Below are 19,315 nucleotides of genomic sequence, written 5' to 3'. Positions count from 1 at the left end.
GGGTGCGGAAGTGGATGGCGTACTCGCTCACGGAGGTGTCTCCTTGGTGTAGGTTTAACAAGGAAGCTGCTGCAGATGAGACTCATCCAGGCTCCTCAAACACCATGCAAAAAGTCCAGAGGAAGCCCTGGAAGTCACGGGTCTCTGGTCCTAGTCTCTCCCAAATAGGATTCGCCCCTGAAAGAGCCTTGCCAGTGGGGAGAGAGATGATTAAAGCAACCCTTGCACCATCAGACAAAAATTCCCTTGCATACAGGCTGAAGTGGATCTGTCACTGGTTCCAAAATCCACGACAGGTACCTGCGTCTCGTCATCATAGCGGTCAGGAAGTGGCAAAGAAAAACAGGGATCAACACCGCCAGGAGTAGTAGGAGGAACGGCAGCTTGTGCCTCTTGCCAACGTGTGAGAATGTTCAAGGCCTGGAGGAGTTGGTCCTGTCGAGACCGGAGGTCCAGCATATCCGTCCATATCTCTTGTGATGTCATCTTGGATCGAGCAGCGGGGTCCATGGCCTGAGCGTACTGTCACATTGGGTTCGTGAAACCACTGGGCTGTACAGCCTTGGCGGTATGGCAGCTGGCCAACAGGACATAGGTTACAGTCTATAGTTCGTATAGGGTACCTGTGGCAGCTCGGACAGTAGCAAGGCGGGCTGGGACTAGGCAGCAGGCAGACATCAGGCGTGGTGTAGCAGGACAGGCGTGGTATACGGCATAGCACGACTTCAGCTCAGCATGGCACTTGACCAGGATAGAACGGGATACAGGTACGGGAAACACTGGGAACTGGAAAACACTAGGAGACCATTTGCATATACAAACTTAGGGTACGACAACAATGCGCAGGCGTGGGAGGAAGGGGCTGGGCCCTTCTTATAGTCCAGGGTGCTTATGGGACCCGGCCGAGGTGAGCGGAAGTGAGCGCTGGCGTCTCCTGAGGAGGAGACTGGGGCCAGCGCTCACAGATCCATGGCTTGTGGGCGTCAGTCGGTGAGTGAGCCATGGGCTAGACATGTAGATTAAAAAGAATTATACATTTATTGAATAAATCCAAACATCCCAGAACCCAACAAATAAAAGTGCTATTATTCCCTGTGCATTTCAATGTCCATTAAATGTCCATATCTTTAAGCTTCTTATTCCTTCTTCCACTGGTCTAAAATGTCTTTTACTCTGTGACAGTTTTTTCCCCAGAGCTGATGTCCTAAAGTCCTCTTTATTTCCTCTTCTTCCGGCCAATGGTCTTGAAGCAATCCTATGATTAAAAGATCATAGATTATTATTATTATTAATTAGTATTAATATTTTATTATGAAAGAGAGAAGAAAAAAAGAGAGAACATCATTCTTACCTATTATGTAGTCCACTCGCATTCTGTTCTGCAGTTTCCTCCACCGATCATACAGACGTTGTCCATGGATTGTGGACACTGCATTGCATCTTTTAAGTGTTGGTAAATCCTTCTCCACAGTGAGGGGATACTTTTTAGTAAACCTTTCAAATGCTTCCTCCTTAGACCAGACCAGATTACGGGTGGTTTCTGGTCTTGTGCTCTACCCATTTTTAGATTCTCTTCCATCGCAGCTCTGCAAAAGACACAATTATTTTAGTCAAAGAGATAATAGAAAACAGCAAAACAAAGGGTCAATAATATGAACATATTGCTGCCCAGGTACTTACTTTGAGGTGGAAGGCTGCTCTTGCAATTCTTGAATCCTGTCCGGTAACGATGATGCTTTTATCATGTTGTTCATGGTCTTCTCCCGATAAACACACTAAGCCGGGTCGTTTGAATGTGCCTGGTATTTTGCAAATAATTGTGTCTCGATGGTTTTCAAGCAATTTGAGGACACATAGGCTTCTGACATTCTCCTGACCGCCTGGCTGGTCACTGGCTTTAATTCAAATCTATACAATAGAAGAAATAATTATTAAAAAAAAGTTTATTACGTTGGCATGTAGAATGGAAATCTAACCGTCACTAATAAGAACTTACTTTGTATGAAGTCTTGCTAGATTGGTTGAAACATTGTGTAACCTTTCTCTGGAGGTGGAAATAAAGAAGTTGCCGATCTTTTTGTTCGCCTTCACAAGCAGAGGCCTCACTATGTTGTGATATATTTCAAACCACTGAAAAAATTAATAAAAAAATACATAGTTGTTAGATTGATGAATGAAAGATTGATAGATGACAGATGCAGTAGATGACCTTGTACTGTAAGATTCATACCATTTCCTCTTCTTTATTTAGGGGATTCACACTGCACATATAACGTTGTCCTGATATTGCTAGATGTACGTTCACTTATATTGCAAATTGGATATGACTGCCTTTATGAACGATTAAAATTAAATTTTATTATAGATATCAAAAACAAAAAAAACGGCTAAATAGTCATAGAACTATTTTAAGGCAAAAGCAGGGGGACCAGTAGGGGAACGCAGGTGGATACTGTACTTATCCACATATACCTCCACTTGCATATAGGATTTAGGTCCCTTTAAATTATAGTATAAACCTGGTCGTCCCTGCCACTAGAGCTGTGTCCCAACGCGTTTCAGCACCCCCAATTGGTAGGGTGCGTCATCAGGGGTCACAGTATTTGTTTATGAATTTGAAACACAAATAGGCCGGTTAGCACATGTTGCGTGCTCTAACATCCACCCGGCTCGTGCACGACACTAGTCAGCTGGTCGCACGCCGACCTGATATAGTCCTGGCCCCTCCCACTGTCTGGAGGCACGGCGCCCGGTTTACCAATCCCACGCAGGCACGCAAGAATTACGTCACCTGCACGAAATGGGCCTCCGCAAGCACCGTGATGCCGACGATGGGACGAGAGAAAGCATCCCTAGAAACCAGGGATACAAAGGCGGCCATTTAGAAACCTGGCAAGGATTGTTTGGCGATAGATGGCTTTATAAATAGACGGAAGCATTGACTGACTGTGTTATACAGGAGCTGCGGGACTGTTAGATTGAATAATGGAATTAAAAATGACCATAGTTAAATGGCATATGACTCGTAGTGTGGCATAGAGCTGGAGTGTACGATGACTCATATAATAGGGATCAGGTCATGCAAAAGGGAACATAGAATAGAATGATCGACTTGCATGTGGTACACCTCATATCATGGCATTAAAGAAAGGTATGTAATTAGTAGAGATCAGATCAGATCAGGAGCACTATTGTGGAAAACGGGTTATAAAAAACAATAAGGGTATGTTCACACGGCGGGGGTCCGTAACGGCTGAAATTACGGGGATGTTTCAGCCTGAAAACATCCCCGTAATTTCAGCCGTACCGGCATGTGCAGGCGCTTGAACGCCGCGTCAATTACGGCCGTAATTAGCGCTGCTATTCATTGGAGTCAATGAATAACGGCTCCAATTACGGCCAAAGAAGTGACAGGTCACTTCTTTGACGCGGGCGTCTATTTACGCGCCGTCATTTGACAGCGGCGCGTAAATTTACGCCTCGTGTGAACAGACAAACGTCTGCCCATTGCTTTCAATGGGCAGATGTTTGTCAGCGCTATTGAGGCGCTATTTTCAGACGTAATTCGGGGCAAAAACGCCCGAATTACGTCCGTAAATAGGCCGTGTGAACATACCCTTAAAGGACAATTGTTTGTTGAGGCCCGCAGGTTTCACAGTTTGCATACGGAAAATCCATTGGGTCTGTTTTTGTAAAATCCTCTTTTTCAGATCACCCCCCCTGGCCAACGATCGTATATGCTCAATCCCCTGAAATAGAATCACATTGGTGTTACCAGCATGGCATTCCCATACATGTCTTGCCACCGGAGTATCCTCATTTCTGCGAATGTCCCCTAAGTGGTCCCTGATCCTCCTCCTGAATTCCCTTGATGTCTTACCAATCAATATATTGCAGCCCACACACACACACAAAATAAGATATACAACTCCTCCTGTTTTACAGTTAATGAATGATCTATTGTCAAAAGTCCTCCCTGTAGTATGACTCTGAAAATTTTTGAGGCATAGAATGGAATCACACGCCTTGCATGAGCCACATCTAAAAGTGCCCTTAATGTCATGTGTTAACCATGATGTAGATGAGGTAGATTGCAGGTGGCTATGTACCAAACGGTCCCTTATCTTTCTACCCCTCCTATATGTCACCAATGGTCTATCACCCATCATACTTCCAATATCCGGATCTGCTTTGAGAATACCCCAATAGGCTTGGAGTACACTCATCACTTCCCAATTGGAGGAATCAAATGTCCCTATGATGCGTATCTGCTCATCAATCGACCGCTTCCTAGGAGTAAGTAGATCACTTCTATTGATGTTTAGAGCATGCTGATACGATGATCTCAAGACTTTATGAGGATAACCTCTACGGCGGAATCTATTTTGTAGGTCTGTTGCAGCTATTTTGAAGTCTGTAATGGTGGAGCAATTCCTACACACCCTCAAGTACTGCCCCTTAGGTATTCCCCTTTTCAAGGGTACAGGGTGCCAGCTCTCCCACTTAAGTAGACTATTGGTCACTGTGTTCTTCCTAAACACACTGGTCTGGATACATCCTTGTTCGGTCTTGAATATACTGATACCAAGGAATGTTATTTTGTTGTCATGAATCTCAGAGGTGAAGAAGAGCCCCATCTCATTGACATTAAGGATGGCTACAAATTCGCTAAACTGTTCCCTGGTTCCCGTCCAGAGAATTAAAACATCGTCAATGAATCTTAGCCACAAGAGTATCATAGATGTCCATCTCTCCATGTCCTCATTAAACACAATCTTCCTCTCCCACCAGCCCAAGTATAAATTGGCATATGAGGAGGCGCAGGGACAACCCATCGCCACCCCCCTGAGCTGCTGATAGTATTTACCATCGAACAAGAAGAAGTTATGTTCAAGGACAAATCTAAGTAAGTCAACTACAAACTCATTGTGTGCCTGAAAGTGTATTCCCCTTTCATTGAGGAAGTCCCCTACACCAAGATTCATGGGGTATAGAGCTGTAGAGGGCCTCCACATCCAGTGAAGCCAAGTGTACCCCGGTATCACATCTGATACCATCAAGTCTTCTCAATACATCCATAGTATCTCTAATGTAGGATGGGAGAGTCGACACAAGGGGTTTAAGAATTTAATCAATATAGAGACCAGCATTTTGGGTCAGATTATCTACCACTGAGACAATGGGGCGACCCTTGAGGGGAGATGTACCTTTATGCACCTTCGGTTAGCTATAAAAGGTGGCATATTATGGATGATCGACAAGGATGAATCGTTGTTCATCAATACTGAGCAGATTCAATGATTTACCTTGATTTATTAGTTCCTTGAGGATGTTGCCAAAGGTCCTCATTGGGTCACTTGGTAAAATACGATAGCAATTTGAATCTCTCAAAATACGATGGCACATTGTTGTATATTACCTCCGATCCATCACCACAATGTTGCCCCCTTTATCAGAGGGCTTTATGACAATGGTCTCATCTTGTTCAAGTGCTTGTAGAGCAACCATCTCATCTGTCGAAGTATTAAACTTAATTGGAATACTAGAATCCATTTTCCTCAATTGATCAACCACTACCTCTAAAAATACGTCAATCGGTGTATTATCATTAACGGGTGCATTTCTTGTTGATGGAAGCCTCAAATTAGTAAATGGTCCATCCCCCATATTTCTTTGACCCTCTTGCAGTAGTTGATCAAGTATTCTAAGATGTGGTAGGTCCTCCTCTACAATCCCTAATTCCATGCATTGTCGCCTGTCAGGAGTTTAAAAAAAAAAAAAATTCCATTTAAGCTTGCGCCCAAAGAGATTGAGATCCTTGACCCATGTGAATAGGTCAAATCTATTTGTGGGCACAAATGACAACCCCTTCTTTAAGATGCTGGTCTCTTCTGTAGTCCAGATACGTGATGAGAGATTCATTATCTGCAAGTCACCCTCCTTATGACTAGAGATCATACTTCTCTCCGATCTCGTAGGAGGTACTCTGAGATAAGATGGTTCCTGGCTAAAAAACCCTCTCTGTTGGAGTTCTTTCCTCTACCTCTACCCCGTTGGTTCATAAGGGTAGGGTTCCTCTCCTGATAGTGATTGCCCCTGAGCCTTCTATTAGTGAGTCTAGGGTTATCTGAATCAGATTGTTCTTGTTCGGAGGAAGAGAGTTCCGTATCCTGTTCTTGACCCCCCACATTCTTTGTACTGTAATCAAAGATTTTGCCCTCCTTAAAGTCAGCGGTATCACGGACAAATTGAAAATGCTTCCGTTCTTTAATGTGTCCCGTGAATTTCTCTATGCCCTGCTGGAGTACAACTTCTTTTCTTTCAAAGTCTGGATTACTGGAGAATTTCCTAACTGCTTCAATCCCCTCTTTTAGTTCATTAGAACTGCGGGCCAATAGAACTTTCTCTTCCTCTAATAGAATCCCCATGAACCTTAAAGATGAATCAATAGATTCCTTCTCCCATTTTTTTAGGAGGTAAGGTGACCTTACCCTTGCTGCTGGAATGAGGGTAATACGTAGGCCTCGAGGTACGATCTTATTTTTCAGGTAGGTATCTAGGGTTTGAATCTCCCACCAAGATCTAATATGATCCTTATAGATTTTTGTGAGTTTACTAAAAGAGGCACTAATCCTGAGGTGTTGTATTTGAGACGCCAATTCATTTTTAGAAAATACTTCCTTTGCATCGCTCATCCATTTAGCCACATTAATCTCACCAGTAAGGAAGCCTGCCATCCCCACTGTAATACTGAAAGATCAATAAAGGATTCACACTGCACATATAACGTTGTGCTGATATTGCTAGATGTATGTTCACTTATATTGCAAATTGGATATCACTGCCTTTATGAACGATTAAAATTAGATGTTATTTTAGATATCCAAAACTAAAAACTCCTAAATAGCCATAGAACTATTTTAAGGCAAAAGCAAGGAGACCAGTAGGGGAACGCAGGTGGATACTGTACTTATCCACATACACCTCCACTTGCATATAGGATTTAGGTCCCTTTAAATTATAGTATAAATCTGGTCATCCCTGCCACTAGAGCTGTGTCCCCAGAGCTGTGTCCAAACGCGTTTCAGCACCCCCAATTGGTAGGGTGCGTCATCAGGGGTCACAGTATTTGTTTATGAATTTGAAACACAAATAGGCCGGTTAGCACATGTTGCATGCTCTAACATCCACCCGGCTCGTGCACAACACTAGTCAGCTGGTCGAACGCCGACCTGATATAGTCCTGGCCCCTCCCACTATCTGGAGGCACGGCGTCCGGTTGACAAATCCCACGCAGGTACGCAAGAATGACGTCACCTGCACCAAACGGGCCTCCGCAAGCGCCATGATGCCGACGATGGGAGGAAAAAAAGCGTCCCTAGAAACCAGGGATACAAAGGCGGCCATTTAGAAACCTGGCAAGGATTGTTTGGCGATAGATGGCTTTATAAATAGGCGGAAGCATTAACTGACTGTGTTATACAGGAGCTGCGGGACTGTTAGATTGAATGATGGAATTAAAAATGACCATAGTTAAATGGCATATGATTCGTAGTGTGGCATAGAGCTGAAGTGTACGATGACTCAAATAATAGGGATCAGGTCATGCAAAAGGGAACATAGAATAGAATGATCGACTTGCATGTGGCACACCTTAGGTGGAATATGACTCATATCATGGCATTAAAGAGAGGTATGTAATTAGTAGAGATCAGATCAGACCTGGAGCACTATTGTGGAAAACGGGTTATAAAAAACAATTAAAGGACAATTGTTCGTTGAGGCCCGCAGGTTTCACAGTTTGCATACAGAAAATCCATTGGGCCTCTTTTTGTAAAATCCTCTTATCCAGATCACCCCCCCTGGCCTATGGTCGTATATGCTCAATCCCCTGAAATAGAATCACATTGGTGTTACCAGCATGGCATTCCCATACATGTCTTGCCACTGGAGTATCATTTCTGCGAATGTCCCCTATGTGGTCCCTGATCCTCCTCCTGAATTCCCTTGATGTCTTACCAATATATTGCAGCACACACACACACACACACGAAAAAAAGATATACAACTCCTCTTGTTTTACAGTTAATGAATGATCTATTGTCAAAAGTCCTCCCTGTAGTATGACTCTGAAGAGTTTTGCGGCATAGTATGGAATCACACTCCTTGCATGAGCCACATCTAAAAGGTTGTGTTTAATGAGGACATGGAGAGATGGACATCTATGATCCTCTTGTGGCTAAGATTCATTGACGATGTTTTAATTCTCTGGACGGGAACCAGGGAACAGTTTAGCGAATTTGTAGCCATCCTTAATGTCAACGAGATGGGGCTCTTCTTCACCTCTGAGATTCATGACAACAAAATAATGTTCCTTGATATCAGTATATTCAAGACCGAACAAGGATGTATCCAGGCCAGTGTGTTTAGGAAGAACACAGCGACCAATAGTCTACTTAAGTGGGAGAGCTGGCATCCTGTACCCTTGAAAAGGAGAATACCTAAGGGGCAGTACTTGAGGGTGTGTAGGAATTGCTCCACCATTACAGACTTCAAAATAGCTGCAACAGACCTACAAAATAGATTCCGCCGTAGAGGTTATCCTCATAAAGTCTTGAGATCATCGTATCAACATGCTCTAAACAGCAATAGCAGTGATCTACTTACTCCTAGGAAGCGGTCGATTGATGAGCAGATACGCATCATAGGGACATTTGATTCCTCCAATAGGGAAGTGATGAGTGTACTCCAAGCCTATTGGGGTATTCTCAAAGCAGATCCGTATATTGGAAGTATGATGGGTGATAGACCATTGGTGACATATAGGAGGGGTAGAAACATAAGGGCCCGTTTGGTACATAGCCACCTGCAATCTACCTCATCTACATCATGGTTAACACATGACATTAAGGGCACTTTTAGATGTGGCTCATGCAAGGCGTGTGATTCCATACTGTGCCGCAAAACCTTTCAGAGTCATACTACAGGGAGGACTTTTGACAATAGATCATTCATTAACTGTAAAACAAGAGGAGTTGTATATCTTATTTTGTGTGTGTGTGGGCTGCAATATATTGGTAAGACATCAAGGGAATTCAGGAGGAGGATCAGGGACCACCTAGGGGACATTCGCAGAAATGAGGATACTCCGGTGGCAAGACATGTATGGGAATGCCATGCTGGTAACACCAATGCGATTCTATTTCAGGGGATTGAGCATATACGACCGTCGGCCAGGGGGGGGGGGGGTGAACTGGATAAGAGGATTTTACAAAAAAAGGCCCAATGGATTTTCCGTATGCAAACTGTGAAACCTGCGGGCCTCAACGAACAATTGTTCTTTAATTGTTTTTTATAACCCGTTTTCCACATTAGTGCTCCTGGTCTGATCTGATCTCTACTAATTACATACCTCTCTTTAATGCCATGATATGAGTCATATGCCACCTAAGGTGTACCACATGCAAGTCGATCATTCTATTCTATGTTCCCTTTTGCATGACCTGATCCCTATTATATGAGTCATCGTACACTCCAGCTCTATGCCACACTACGAGTCATATGCCATTTAACTATGGTCATTTTTAATTCCATCATTCAATCTAACAGTCCCGCAGCTCCTGTATAACACAGTCAGTTAATGCTTCCGCCTATTTATAAAGCCATCTTCCGCCAAACATTCCTTGCCAGGTTTCTAAATGGCCGCCTTTGTATCCCTGGATTCTAGGGACGCTTTCTCTTCTCTCATCGTCGACATCACGGCGCTTGCGGAGGCCCGTTTCGTGCAGGTGACGTCAATCTTGTGTACCTTGGTGGGATTGGTCAACCGGGCGCCGTGCCTCCAGATAGTGGGAGGGGCCAGGACTATATCAGATCGGCGTTCACTCGGCTCGTGTTCGACCAGCTGACTAGTGTCGTGCACGAGCCGGGTGAATGTTAGAGCAGGCAACATGTGCTAACCGGCCTATTTGTGTTTCAAATTCATAAACAAATACTGTGACCCATGATGACGCACCCTACCAATTGGGAGTGCTGAAACGCGTTGGGACACAGCTCTAGTGGCAGGGATGATCAAGTTTATATTATAATTTAAAGGGACATAAATCCTATATGCAAGTGGAAGTGTATGTGGATAAGTACAGTATCCACCTGCGTTCCCCTACTGGTCCCCCTGCTTTTGCCTTAAAATAGTTCTATGGCTATTTAGCCGTTTTTTAGTTATTGATATCTATAATAAAATTTAATTGTAATCGTTCATAAAGGCAGTGATATCCTCTTCTTTATTTAGAACCAATACTGCTATTTGTTTTGTTGAAGTCTTGTGTTCCTGGATCGATATTACCACGTTGCTGTAGTTTTTTTGTGTTCTTTCTTTCCATTCATTGACCTACAAGATAAATATATTGTGAAAACCAGCACTACACAAATGTTCAAAGACAGCAATAAAAAACAAAGGTTACTTACTGTCATATTTTGGACCACCCTAGGTCGTTGCATTTTTTTTTAAGATAATGAGGGACTCCAAATAATTGACAACTGTTAATTTTTCGCTATCAAGGAGTTCATCGCCATTTTCAGCCATCTTCAACACCCTTTGCAAAGTGGGTCCAGCAACTTTCAACACCGTTCTCAAGTCGTCAGGCTTTGAAACGGTCTCCGATAAGCGCTTATGGCTGTTGAAAGAAAAGAAATGAAATTTAAGAAATGAAAAGGCAGAAGAAAAAATTAATACATATTAAATTATGTTCTTGTCAATCTATTCTAAGACCTCGTAAAACTATTCTTAGACTTACTTCTTTGCAACATTCTCCTTGGAACTTCCTTTGCTCAGACTCTTTTGAAAAACTGCAAGCTTGCCGAGGTAGATTTTGGCTGCATTGTAGGTCTTCTTGTCTTTGTCACCTAGACATCTGGCATTCATCAGGTAAAAGACTAAACGCTTCAAATTCTTCAGATGATTGAAGACGGTCTGATGAGTGTTTCCGATTGCCAGCAACTTGGCAAAGTACTCGTTTGTCTTCTCAATGTCGTAGACAAATTTCACAGATGGCTTCTTGCTCTCCATGAAATACAGGAAGCGAGCAACGTTCTCTACCTATAATGATGAAATGGGATAAATTAAAAGGAACAGAATCTTACATAGATGTATGTTATTTACATGATGATTTGGTGCTTACCTCCTGCTTGTTTCTGACAACGCTTAAGGTTGTTGCAAGATAGTTATCAAAACCAACGATCAACTCTGAGTTCAGAGAATGCCTCTTGTACAATCCAGCTTCTGACATTTTCTTCCTCAGTGGGTTGTTCCAGGATATCTTGGGATCGTCAGTCAGTGCTTCTTGGTCCATCACATCATCCTCTTCTTTTAACTCATTTTCTTGCCGTTCATACTTCTCTTCCACAGTGCCTTCATCATTTTCCTTGTCAGAGTCGCTTATCATGATGACTTCTTCTTCCTCCTCCTTTATGACATCCTCTGACTGTTGACAGCTATTAAACAAAACATTATATATTAATATCACATGCAAGGAAAATGTTTCCACAACATGTATAAAGCTTGGAGACAAAACATTTCTCACCTTTTGTGTGGACATTTTTAGTTTTTTTCTTCGACCGCTGGCTGACATTCTTTCGTTTCCGGGGCTTTTGTCATCTCAACTTCAGAATTATAATTTCTGACTGGATTACACCTTAAAAGTGTAAAGACAAAATGAATGATATTAGAAACATACATACAAAAATATAAAACAAATACTAATTTTTATAAAAGACCAATACTCTAGTTGTAATAGTGCATACCTTGGCACAGGAGGAGTGTTGATGATTGTGAACCCACGACCACTGAGGAACCCAAGGAGGTTTTCCATTCATTATATTATTACCCAATGGAGCTCCCTTCTCCTCTCTGCCTCTGTGCCCGGAATGCAAATGCCACTGTATTGTTTCAGCCCAACCCCTGGCCCAGCTATGTGTGAGATTTTCTAATGCACATACCACAGTATTGTTTTAGCTCAATCCTATGCCCAGCCAGTTGTGATTTTTTTTCAATACACATGCCTCTGTTTTTTTCAGCCTAATTTCTGGCTCCAGCCAGCTGTAATGTTTTTACATAGATTCTCCAATCTGTTGTTACAGACAAATATCCGATTTCACTCAGCTACCATTAACCTTTTGAAAACTAGACCCCTCAAAGTATTCAAAACAGCATTTAGAAAGTTTATTTAACCCTTCAGGCATTTCACAGAAATGAAAGCAAAGTAGAGGTGAAATTTGCTAATTTAATTTTTCTTGCTGAATTTCAATTGTATTAAAAAAAATTCTGTAACACAGAAGGTTTTACCAGAGAAACACTACTAAATATGTATTGTCCAGATTCTGCAGTTTTTAGAAATGTCCCACATGTGGCTCTAGTGTGCTCGTGGACCAAAACACAAGCCCTAGAAGCAAAGAAGCACCTAGTGCATTTTGAGGCCTCTTTTTTATTAGAATATATTTTAGGCAGCATGCCAGGTTTGAAGAGGTGTTGAGGTGCCAAAACAGTAGGAATCCCACAAAAGTGACCCCATTTCGGAAACTACACCAGTCAAGGAATTAATTAATTTTGACCACACAGGTTTTACACAGCACGCATTTGAATTGGGCTGTGAAATTAAAAAAATGAAATTTTTTCCAATAAGATGTCATTTTTGATAAAAATTTCTTCTTTTCACAGGGAACAAAATACCCCATTTTGTTGCCCAATTTCTCCTGAGTGCAGCAATACCCCATTTGTGGCGATAAACTGCCGTTTGAGCTCATGGGAGGCCTCAGAAGGGAAGGAGCGCTGTGTGTTCTTTGGAGTGCAGATTTTGCTGGATTGGTTTTCGGGTGCCATGCCAGAGGTATCAAAGAAATGGAAACCCACCAGAAGTGACCCCATTTTGGAAACTACACGCCTCAAGGAATTAATTTATTGGTGTTGTGACCATTTTGACCCCATAGTTTTTTCACATAACTTATTTGAATTGGGCTGGCAATTCAAACAAAATCACTCCCAGTAAGGGGGGCATTCTGGGGGCTGAATACTGGTGTCCTTCCCTTCATATATCCTAAATTTGTAGGTATGCCCTGATGCACTCTCGCACCGCTTATACATCTTCACACCATACCTTGCCCTCTTACTCGGCAGGTAATGGCGTAATTGAAGCCTCCCTTTAAAATGTACCAAGGACTCATCAATAGAAATACACGTCTCGGTGGTGTATGCTTGGGAAAACCAGGCACTGAAACGGTCGAATAGGGGTCTCCGTTTATACAAACGGTCAAAACTGGGGTCGTCTTCGAGTAGGCAATGATCATTAGGAGAAGCGAAGTATTGCCTCATTTTTATTTTTTTTTAGGTTCCAGTTCAGTTCTGAAGTTGCTTTGAGGGACCTATATATTAGACACCCCTATGAAACACCCCATTTTAGAAACTAGACCCCTCAAAGTATTCACAACAGCATTTAGAAAGTTTATGAACTCTTTAGGTGTTTCACAGGAATTTAGAGCAAAGTAGAGGTGAAATTTACATATTTATTTTTGTCAGAAAATCCTTTTTATACCATTTTTTTTCTATAACACAAAAGGTTTTACCAGAGAAACGCAACTTAAAACTTATTGCCCAGATTCTGCAGTTTTGAGAAATATCCCACATGTGGCCCTAGTGCAGTAATGGACTGAAGCACCGGCCTCAGAAGCAAAGGAGCACCTAGTGGATTTTGAGTCCACTTTTTTATTAGGCACCATGTCCGGTTTGAAGAGGTCTTGTGGTGCCAAAACAGTGGAAACCCCCCCCCAAAAGTGACCCCATTTTGGAAACTAGACCCCTTGAGGAATTAATTGTATTTTTCATGGGGTGCATGCGGCTTTTTGATCAGTTTTTATTCTATTTTTAGGTGGCGTGGTGACTAAAAAAACAGCAATTCTACTATTGTTTTTTATTCTATTTTTTTTTACAGCGTTCACCGTGCGCTATAAATGACATATTCACTTTATTCTGCGGGGTGATACGATTATGGCGATATCAGATGTTTATAATTTTTTTTATGTCTTATGGCGTTTGCACAATAAAATACGTTTTGTAAAAAATCATTCACTTTTTGTGTTACCATATTCTAAGAGCCATAACTTTTTTATTTTTCCATCAATAATTCCGTGCGGGGCCTTTTTTTTGCGTAACGAACTGTAGTTTCAATCATTACCATTTTTATGTACATGCGACTTTTTTGATCTCTTTTTATTCCATTTTTTGGGAGGTGAAGTGACCAAACAATTGTGATTGTGGTACGGTTTATTATTATTTTCTTTTACGGCGTTCACCACGCGGGATAAATAACAAAATAATTTTGTAGTTCAGGCCGTTACGGACACGGCGATACCAATTATATATAGTTTGTTTATTTATCTATTTTTATTAATAATAAAGGACTTATAAGGGAAAAAGGGTGATTTTTACTTTTATTACTTTTAAAACTTTTATTTTCTTATTTTTACACATCTTTTTTTTAAATTTATTACTTTGTCCCACTAAGGGACTTGAGGGCAGGAGGCCCTGATCGCTATTCTAATACACTGCACTACATGCGTAGTGCAGTGTATTAGAATGTCAGCTACTCACTGACAGCAAGCATAGTGGGTCCAGACTTTGTTAGGACCCACTAGGCTTCTGTCGATGGCATAGCCGGACACCATTGTTTGGTGTCCGGTTGCCATAGTTACAATCGCCGGCCGCTATCGTGTAGCAGGCCGGCGATTGTAGCTTAACCCCTAAAAAGCCGCGATCCCTATTTAACGCGGCTTTTAGGGGTTAATCAGCGGGGACACAGCGATCGGTCCCCGGTGTAGGAGCTGCGGCAGCTGCTGTACGAGACAGCAGCTGTCACAGCTCCTGTATGTGTCGGGAGGACGGCAGAAATGACCGTTACTCCCGTGACGTACTATTAGGTCATGGAGCACGAACGATACAGCTACCATGACCTACTAGTACGTCCAGGAGCGGGAAGGGGTTAAAGAAGGCCTTCACGTCAGCCTCAATTCTTTATCATCCTGATGTGTCCCTACAGTTTTCGTTGGAGGTGGACGTCTCCTCTGTTGGTGCTGGCGCACTTCTGTTCCAGAGAGGTTCCAAAGGCAAGAGAGCGGTATGTGGCTACTTCTATAAGCTGTTTTCTCCCGCAGAGCGCAACTACTCAATTGGGGATCGGGAGTTACTGGCCATCAAGCTGGCTCTGCAGGAGTGGAGACACCTACTAGAAGGCGCAGCTCATCCAATCCTGGTCTTCATGGACCACAAGAAACTCACCTATTTTCAGACGGCTCAACGGCTGAATCCTCGTCAAGCTAGGTGGTCGCTGTTCTTCGCTCAGTTCCAGTTTGAGCTCCACTACCGACAAGAATGTGAGGGCCGATGCCTTGTGTAGGTCGTTTGAAACAGAGGACACTGTGGAGTACCCACAGAATATCATTGACCCTTCCTGCATCATCTCTGTCAACCCTCTGCAAGTTAGAGACATTCCTCTGGGAAGGACCTTTGTACGTCTGGCAGACAGAGGAAGAATCCTTCGCTGGGGACACAGTTCCAAGCTGGCAGGTCACACGGGTACCCGTAAGACCCGAGACCTAATTGCCCGTCAGTTCTGGTGACCCATGCTGCCCAAAGACGTCACAGACTTTGTCTCCTCCTGTACGGTGTGCGCAGCAACTAAAGTTGCCCACTCCAACCAGCTGGTCTGCTCCAACCACTGCCTGTGCCCGATGCCCCCTGGTGACATATTGCAATGGACTTTATCACAGATCTGCCTCTCTCTGCTGGATGCAGTGTGGTCTGGGTGGTGGTGGATTGATTTTCCCAGATGGCTCATTTTGTTCCACTGACTGGTCTGCCTTCTACTTCCCGACTGGCCGGCCTCTACGTCCAACACATCTTCTGTCTGCACGGCTTGCCTCTGAATAAAGATCTGGAGAGCACTCTGCGGTCTCCTCGGTGTAAAGTTGGCTCCTCCTCGGCCTACCATCCCCAGTCCAATGGTCAAGTCGAGAGGGTTAATCAGATTATGAAGAACTATCTGTGGCACTTTACCTCCAGGCAGCATGATGACTGGGAGCAGCTGCTTGATAGAAAAGTTTTAAATTTATGATTACATTATCTAATGAAGACTAAAACTGTGTATCTGTCAAACCTTGACTAACAAAATGTCTAGTATGTTTTATTGTTAAGATAACTGATATTATATATGAGGAGGGGGTAGCGGAATTCCTAAAAAGGGAGATTAGAATTTCCGGACAAAGGTTTAACTTTTAATTAGTTGTCAATTGTGATATATGAAGTAAAATGTAAAAAGAACTAGTCCAGACATGTTATTCTTAGAATATGTATAAAAACTCTGTTATTCAGGATGGAGGCAGACATTCTGCCATAATGTCTCCTTATCGATAAGAATAAAGACGTGAATAATCTCTATTCAGGTGACTTCTTGACTCTTCCTTGATAATATAAAATTCCTCTAACATTTGGTCCTTCGAAGCCGGGAATCCAACATCTCCTGACCCCTCGTCTTCCAGAGGACTGCTTACCGTGAACGGGGTGAGTTATTCTATGAGCTCACTAAAAGAAAGACCTCCAGCTAATTGCTGTCAAATAGAGGCCAGTCTTATGGGACTTATGGGGGCTGGAGTGAAGGATTCTAAAAGAACGTATAGAGAGGAATTGAGGATTCGAGTTTTCATCTGAATAAAAGGTAATATAATTTTGTTTTTATTATTTTTCATATTTAGATGTTATAAGGTTATGTGATAAAAAAAAACAAAAAAGAAAAGGAAACAAAAAAAAACCTAAGTGGTCCTTCGGTACTAAGACTGGGTCTTAGTTATATTAAGCACAGGTCTTAATATAAAAACCTGGGAATAACGGTTCACGAGGTTAGTAGTCCATAGCCTGTGTGAGAAGACTACAGGTAATAAATAACTCCGTGCAGCACGTAAAAGATAAAGTACTTGGAGATTTGGAGGATCTCCTATAGATTAAGGATTATAGATGTATGAAAAAATAGGTGGAAACTCTGTTTTGGATGTGTCACATGACATTCCTTCATAAATTTACAACAGGGAGGAATGATAGAAAAGTTTTACATTTATGATTACTTTATCTAATGAAGACTAAAACTGTGTATCTGTAAAACCTTGACTAACAAAATGTCTAGTATGTTTTATTGTTAAGATAACTGATATTATATATGAGGAGGGGGTAGCGGAATTCCTAAAAAGGGAGATTAGAATTTCCGGACAAAAGTTTAACTTTTAATTAGTTGCCAATTGTGATATATGAAGTAAAATGTAACAAGAACTAGTCCGGACATGTTATTCTCAGAATATGTATAAAAACTCTGTCATTCAGGATGGAGGCAGACATTCTGCCATAATGTCTCCTTATCGATAAGAATAAAGACGCGCATCATCTCTATTCAGGTGACTTCTTGACTCTTCCTTGATAAGAATATAAAATTCCTCTAACATATATCTCCGGTGATTACGCGGTGTGGAGGGTTTTATATTTCCGGTGATTGCGCGGTGTGAGGGGTTTTATATTTCCGGTGATTGCGCGGTGTGAGGGGTTTTATATCTCCGGTGATTGCGCGGTGTGGAGGGTTTTATATTTCCGGTGATTGCGCGGTGTGAGGGGTTTTATATTTCCGGTGATTGCGGGGTGTGAGGGGTTTTATATTTCCGGTGATTGCGCGGTGTGAGGGGTTTTATATTTCCGGTGATTGCACGGTGTGAGGGGTTTATATTACCGGTGATAGCGCGGTGTGAGGGGGTTTTATATTTCCGGTGATTGCGTGGTGTAAGAGGTTTTATATTTCTGGTGATTGCGCGGTGTGAGGGGTTTTATATTTCCGGTGATTGCGCGGTGTGAGGGTTTTATATTTCCGGTGATTGCGTGGTGTAAGAGGTTTTATATTTCCGGTGATTGCGTGGTGTAAGAGGTTTTATATTTCCGGTGATTGCGCGGTGTGAAGGGTTTTATATTTCCGGTGATTGCGCGGTGTGGGGGGTTTTATATTTCCGGTGATTGCGCGGTGTGGGGGGTTTATATCTCCGGTGATTGCGCGGTGTGGGGGGTTTTATATTTCCGGTGATTGCGCAATGTGAGGGGTTTTATATTTCCAGTGTGAGGGGTTTTATATTTCCGGTGATTGCGCGGTGTGAGGGGTTTTATATTTCCGGTGATTGCGCGGTGTGGGGGGTTTTATATTTCCGGTGATTGCGCGGTGTGGGGGGTTTTATATTTCCGGTGATTGCGCGGTGTGGGGGGTTTTATATTTCCGGTGATTGCGCGGTGTGAGGGGGTTTTATATTTCCGGTGATTGCGCAGTGTGAGGGGTTTATATTTCCGGTGATTTCGCGGTGTGAGGGGTTTTATATTTCCGGTAATTGCGCGGTGTGAGGGGTTTTATATTTCCGGTAATTGCGCGGTGTGAGGGGTTTTATATTTCCGGTAATTGCGCGGTGTGAGGGGTTTTATATTTCCGGTGATTGCACGGTGTGAGGGGTTTTATATTTCCGGTGATTGCGCGGTGTGAGGGGTTTTATATTTCCGGTGATTGCGCGGTGTGGGGGGTTTTATATTTCCTGTGATTGCGAGGTGTGGGGGGTTTATATTTCCGGTGATTGCGCGGTGTGAGGGGTTTTATATTTCCGGCGATTGCGCGGTGTGAGGGGTTTTACATTTCCGGTGATTGCGCTGTGTGAGGGGGTTTATATTTCCGGTGATTGCGCGGTGTGAGGGCTTTTATATTTCCGGTTATTGCGCGGTGTGATATTTCCGGTGAATGCGCGGTGTGGGGAGGGGGGGTTTATATTTCCGGTGATTGCGCGGTGTGAGGGGTTTTATATTTCCGGCGATTGCGCGGTGTGGGGGGGGGGGGGGGGGGGGTTATATTTCCGGTGATTGCTCGGTGTGAGGGGTTTTATATTTCCGGTGATCGCGGGGTGTGGGGGCTTTTATATTTCCGGTGATTGCGCGGTGTTATATTTCCGGTGAATGCGCGGTGTGGGGGGTTTTATATTTCCGGCGATTGCGCGGTGTGGGAGGGTTTTATATTTCCGGTGATTGCGCGGTGTGGGGGGTTTTATATTTCCGGTGATTGCGCGGTGTGAGGGGTTTTATATTTCCGGTCATAGCGCGGTGTGAGGGTTTTATATTTCCGGTGATTGCGCGGTGTGAGGGGTTTATATTTCCGGTGATTGCGCGGTGTGAGGGGTTTATATTTCCGGTGATTGCACGGTGTGAGGGGTT

The 19,315-nt window shown here is 43.0% G+C and overlaps 2 protein-coding genes and 1 long non-coding RNA gene across 4 annotated transcripts in view; 1 reads left to right on the top strand and 2 right to left on the bottom strand.

The window, feature by feature from the left end:
* The window catches only part of LOC142663916 (uncharacterized), a 201,765-nt gene that overhangs the window by 102,066 nt on the left and 80,384 nt on the right, over window positions 1-19,315 (top strand). The window lies entirely within an intron of this gene.
* The window catches only part of LOC142664260 (uncharacterized), a 55,496-nt gene continuing 37,221 nt past the window's right edge, over window positions 1,041-19,315 (bottom strand). Inside the window, exons 1-5 of one of the 2 annotated variants that reach the window (XR_012851247.1) lie at window positions 2,231-3,146; window positions 1,997-2,130; window positions 1,681-1,908; window positions 1,352-1,586; window positions 1,041-1,255 (exon numbers count right to left, since the gene is read on the bottom strand). This is a non-coding gene — a long non-coding RNA (uncharacterized LOC142664260). Of the gene's footprint in view, window positions 1,256-1,351; window positions 1,587-1,680; window positions 1,909-1,996; window positions 2,131-2,230; window positions 3,147-19,315 lie in introns of those variants that run through there. The other variant, XR_012851245.1, reaches the window with a different exon arrangement.
* Window positions 10,269-11,684, bottom strand: LOC142664156 (uncharacterized). Its single transcript, XM_075843166.1, has 5 exons — window positions 11,580-11,684; window positions 11,178-11,490; window positions 10,794-11,095; window positions 10,465-10,673; window positions 10,269-10,387 (listed from the first exon to the last, which is right to left on the bottom strand). The coding sequence occupies exons 2-4, from the start codon at window positions 11,439-11,441 to the stop codon at window positions 10,484-10,486; spliced, it is 756 nt and encodes a 251-aa protein (XP_075699281.1). The 5' UTR covers window positions 11,442-11,490; window positions 11,580-11,684; the 3' UTR covers window positions 10,269-10,387; window positions 10,465-10,483.

This window comes from Rhinoderma darwinii, chromosome 1 (genome assembly GCF_050947455.1).
Source record: "Rhinoderma darwinii isolate aRhiDar2 chromosome 1, aRhiDar2.hap1, whole genome shotgun sequence".
NCBI classification, from domain to species: domain Eukaryota; kingdom Metazoa; phylum Chordata; class Amphibia; order Anura; family Rhinodermatidae; genus Rhinoderma; species Rhinoderma darwinii.
The sequence above is the reverse complement of the archived record's forward strand: the minus strand, read 5'-3'. Positions and strand labels throughout refer to the sequence as shown.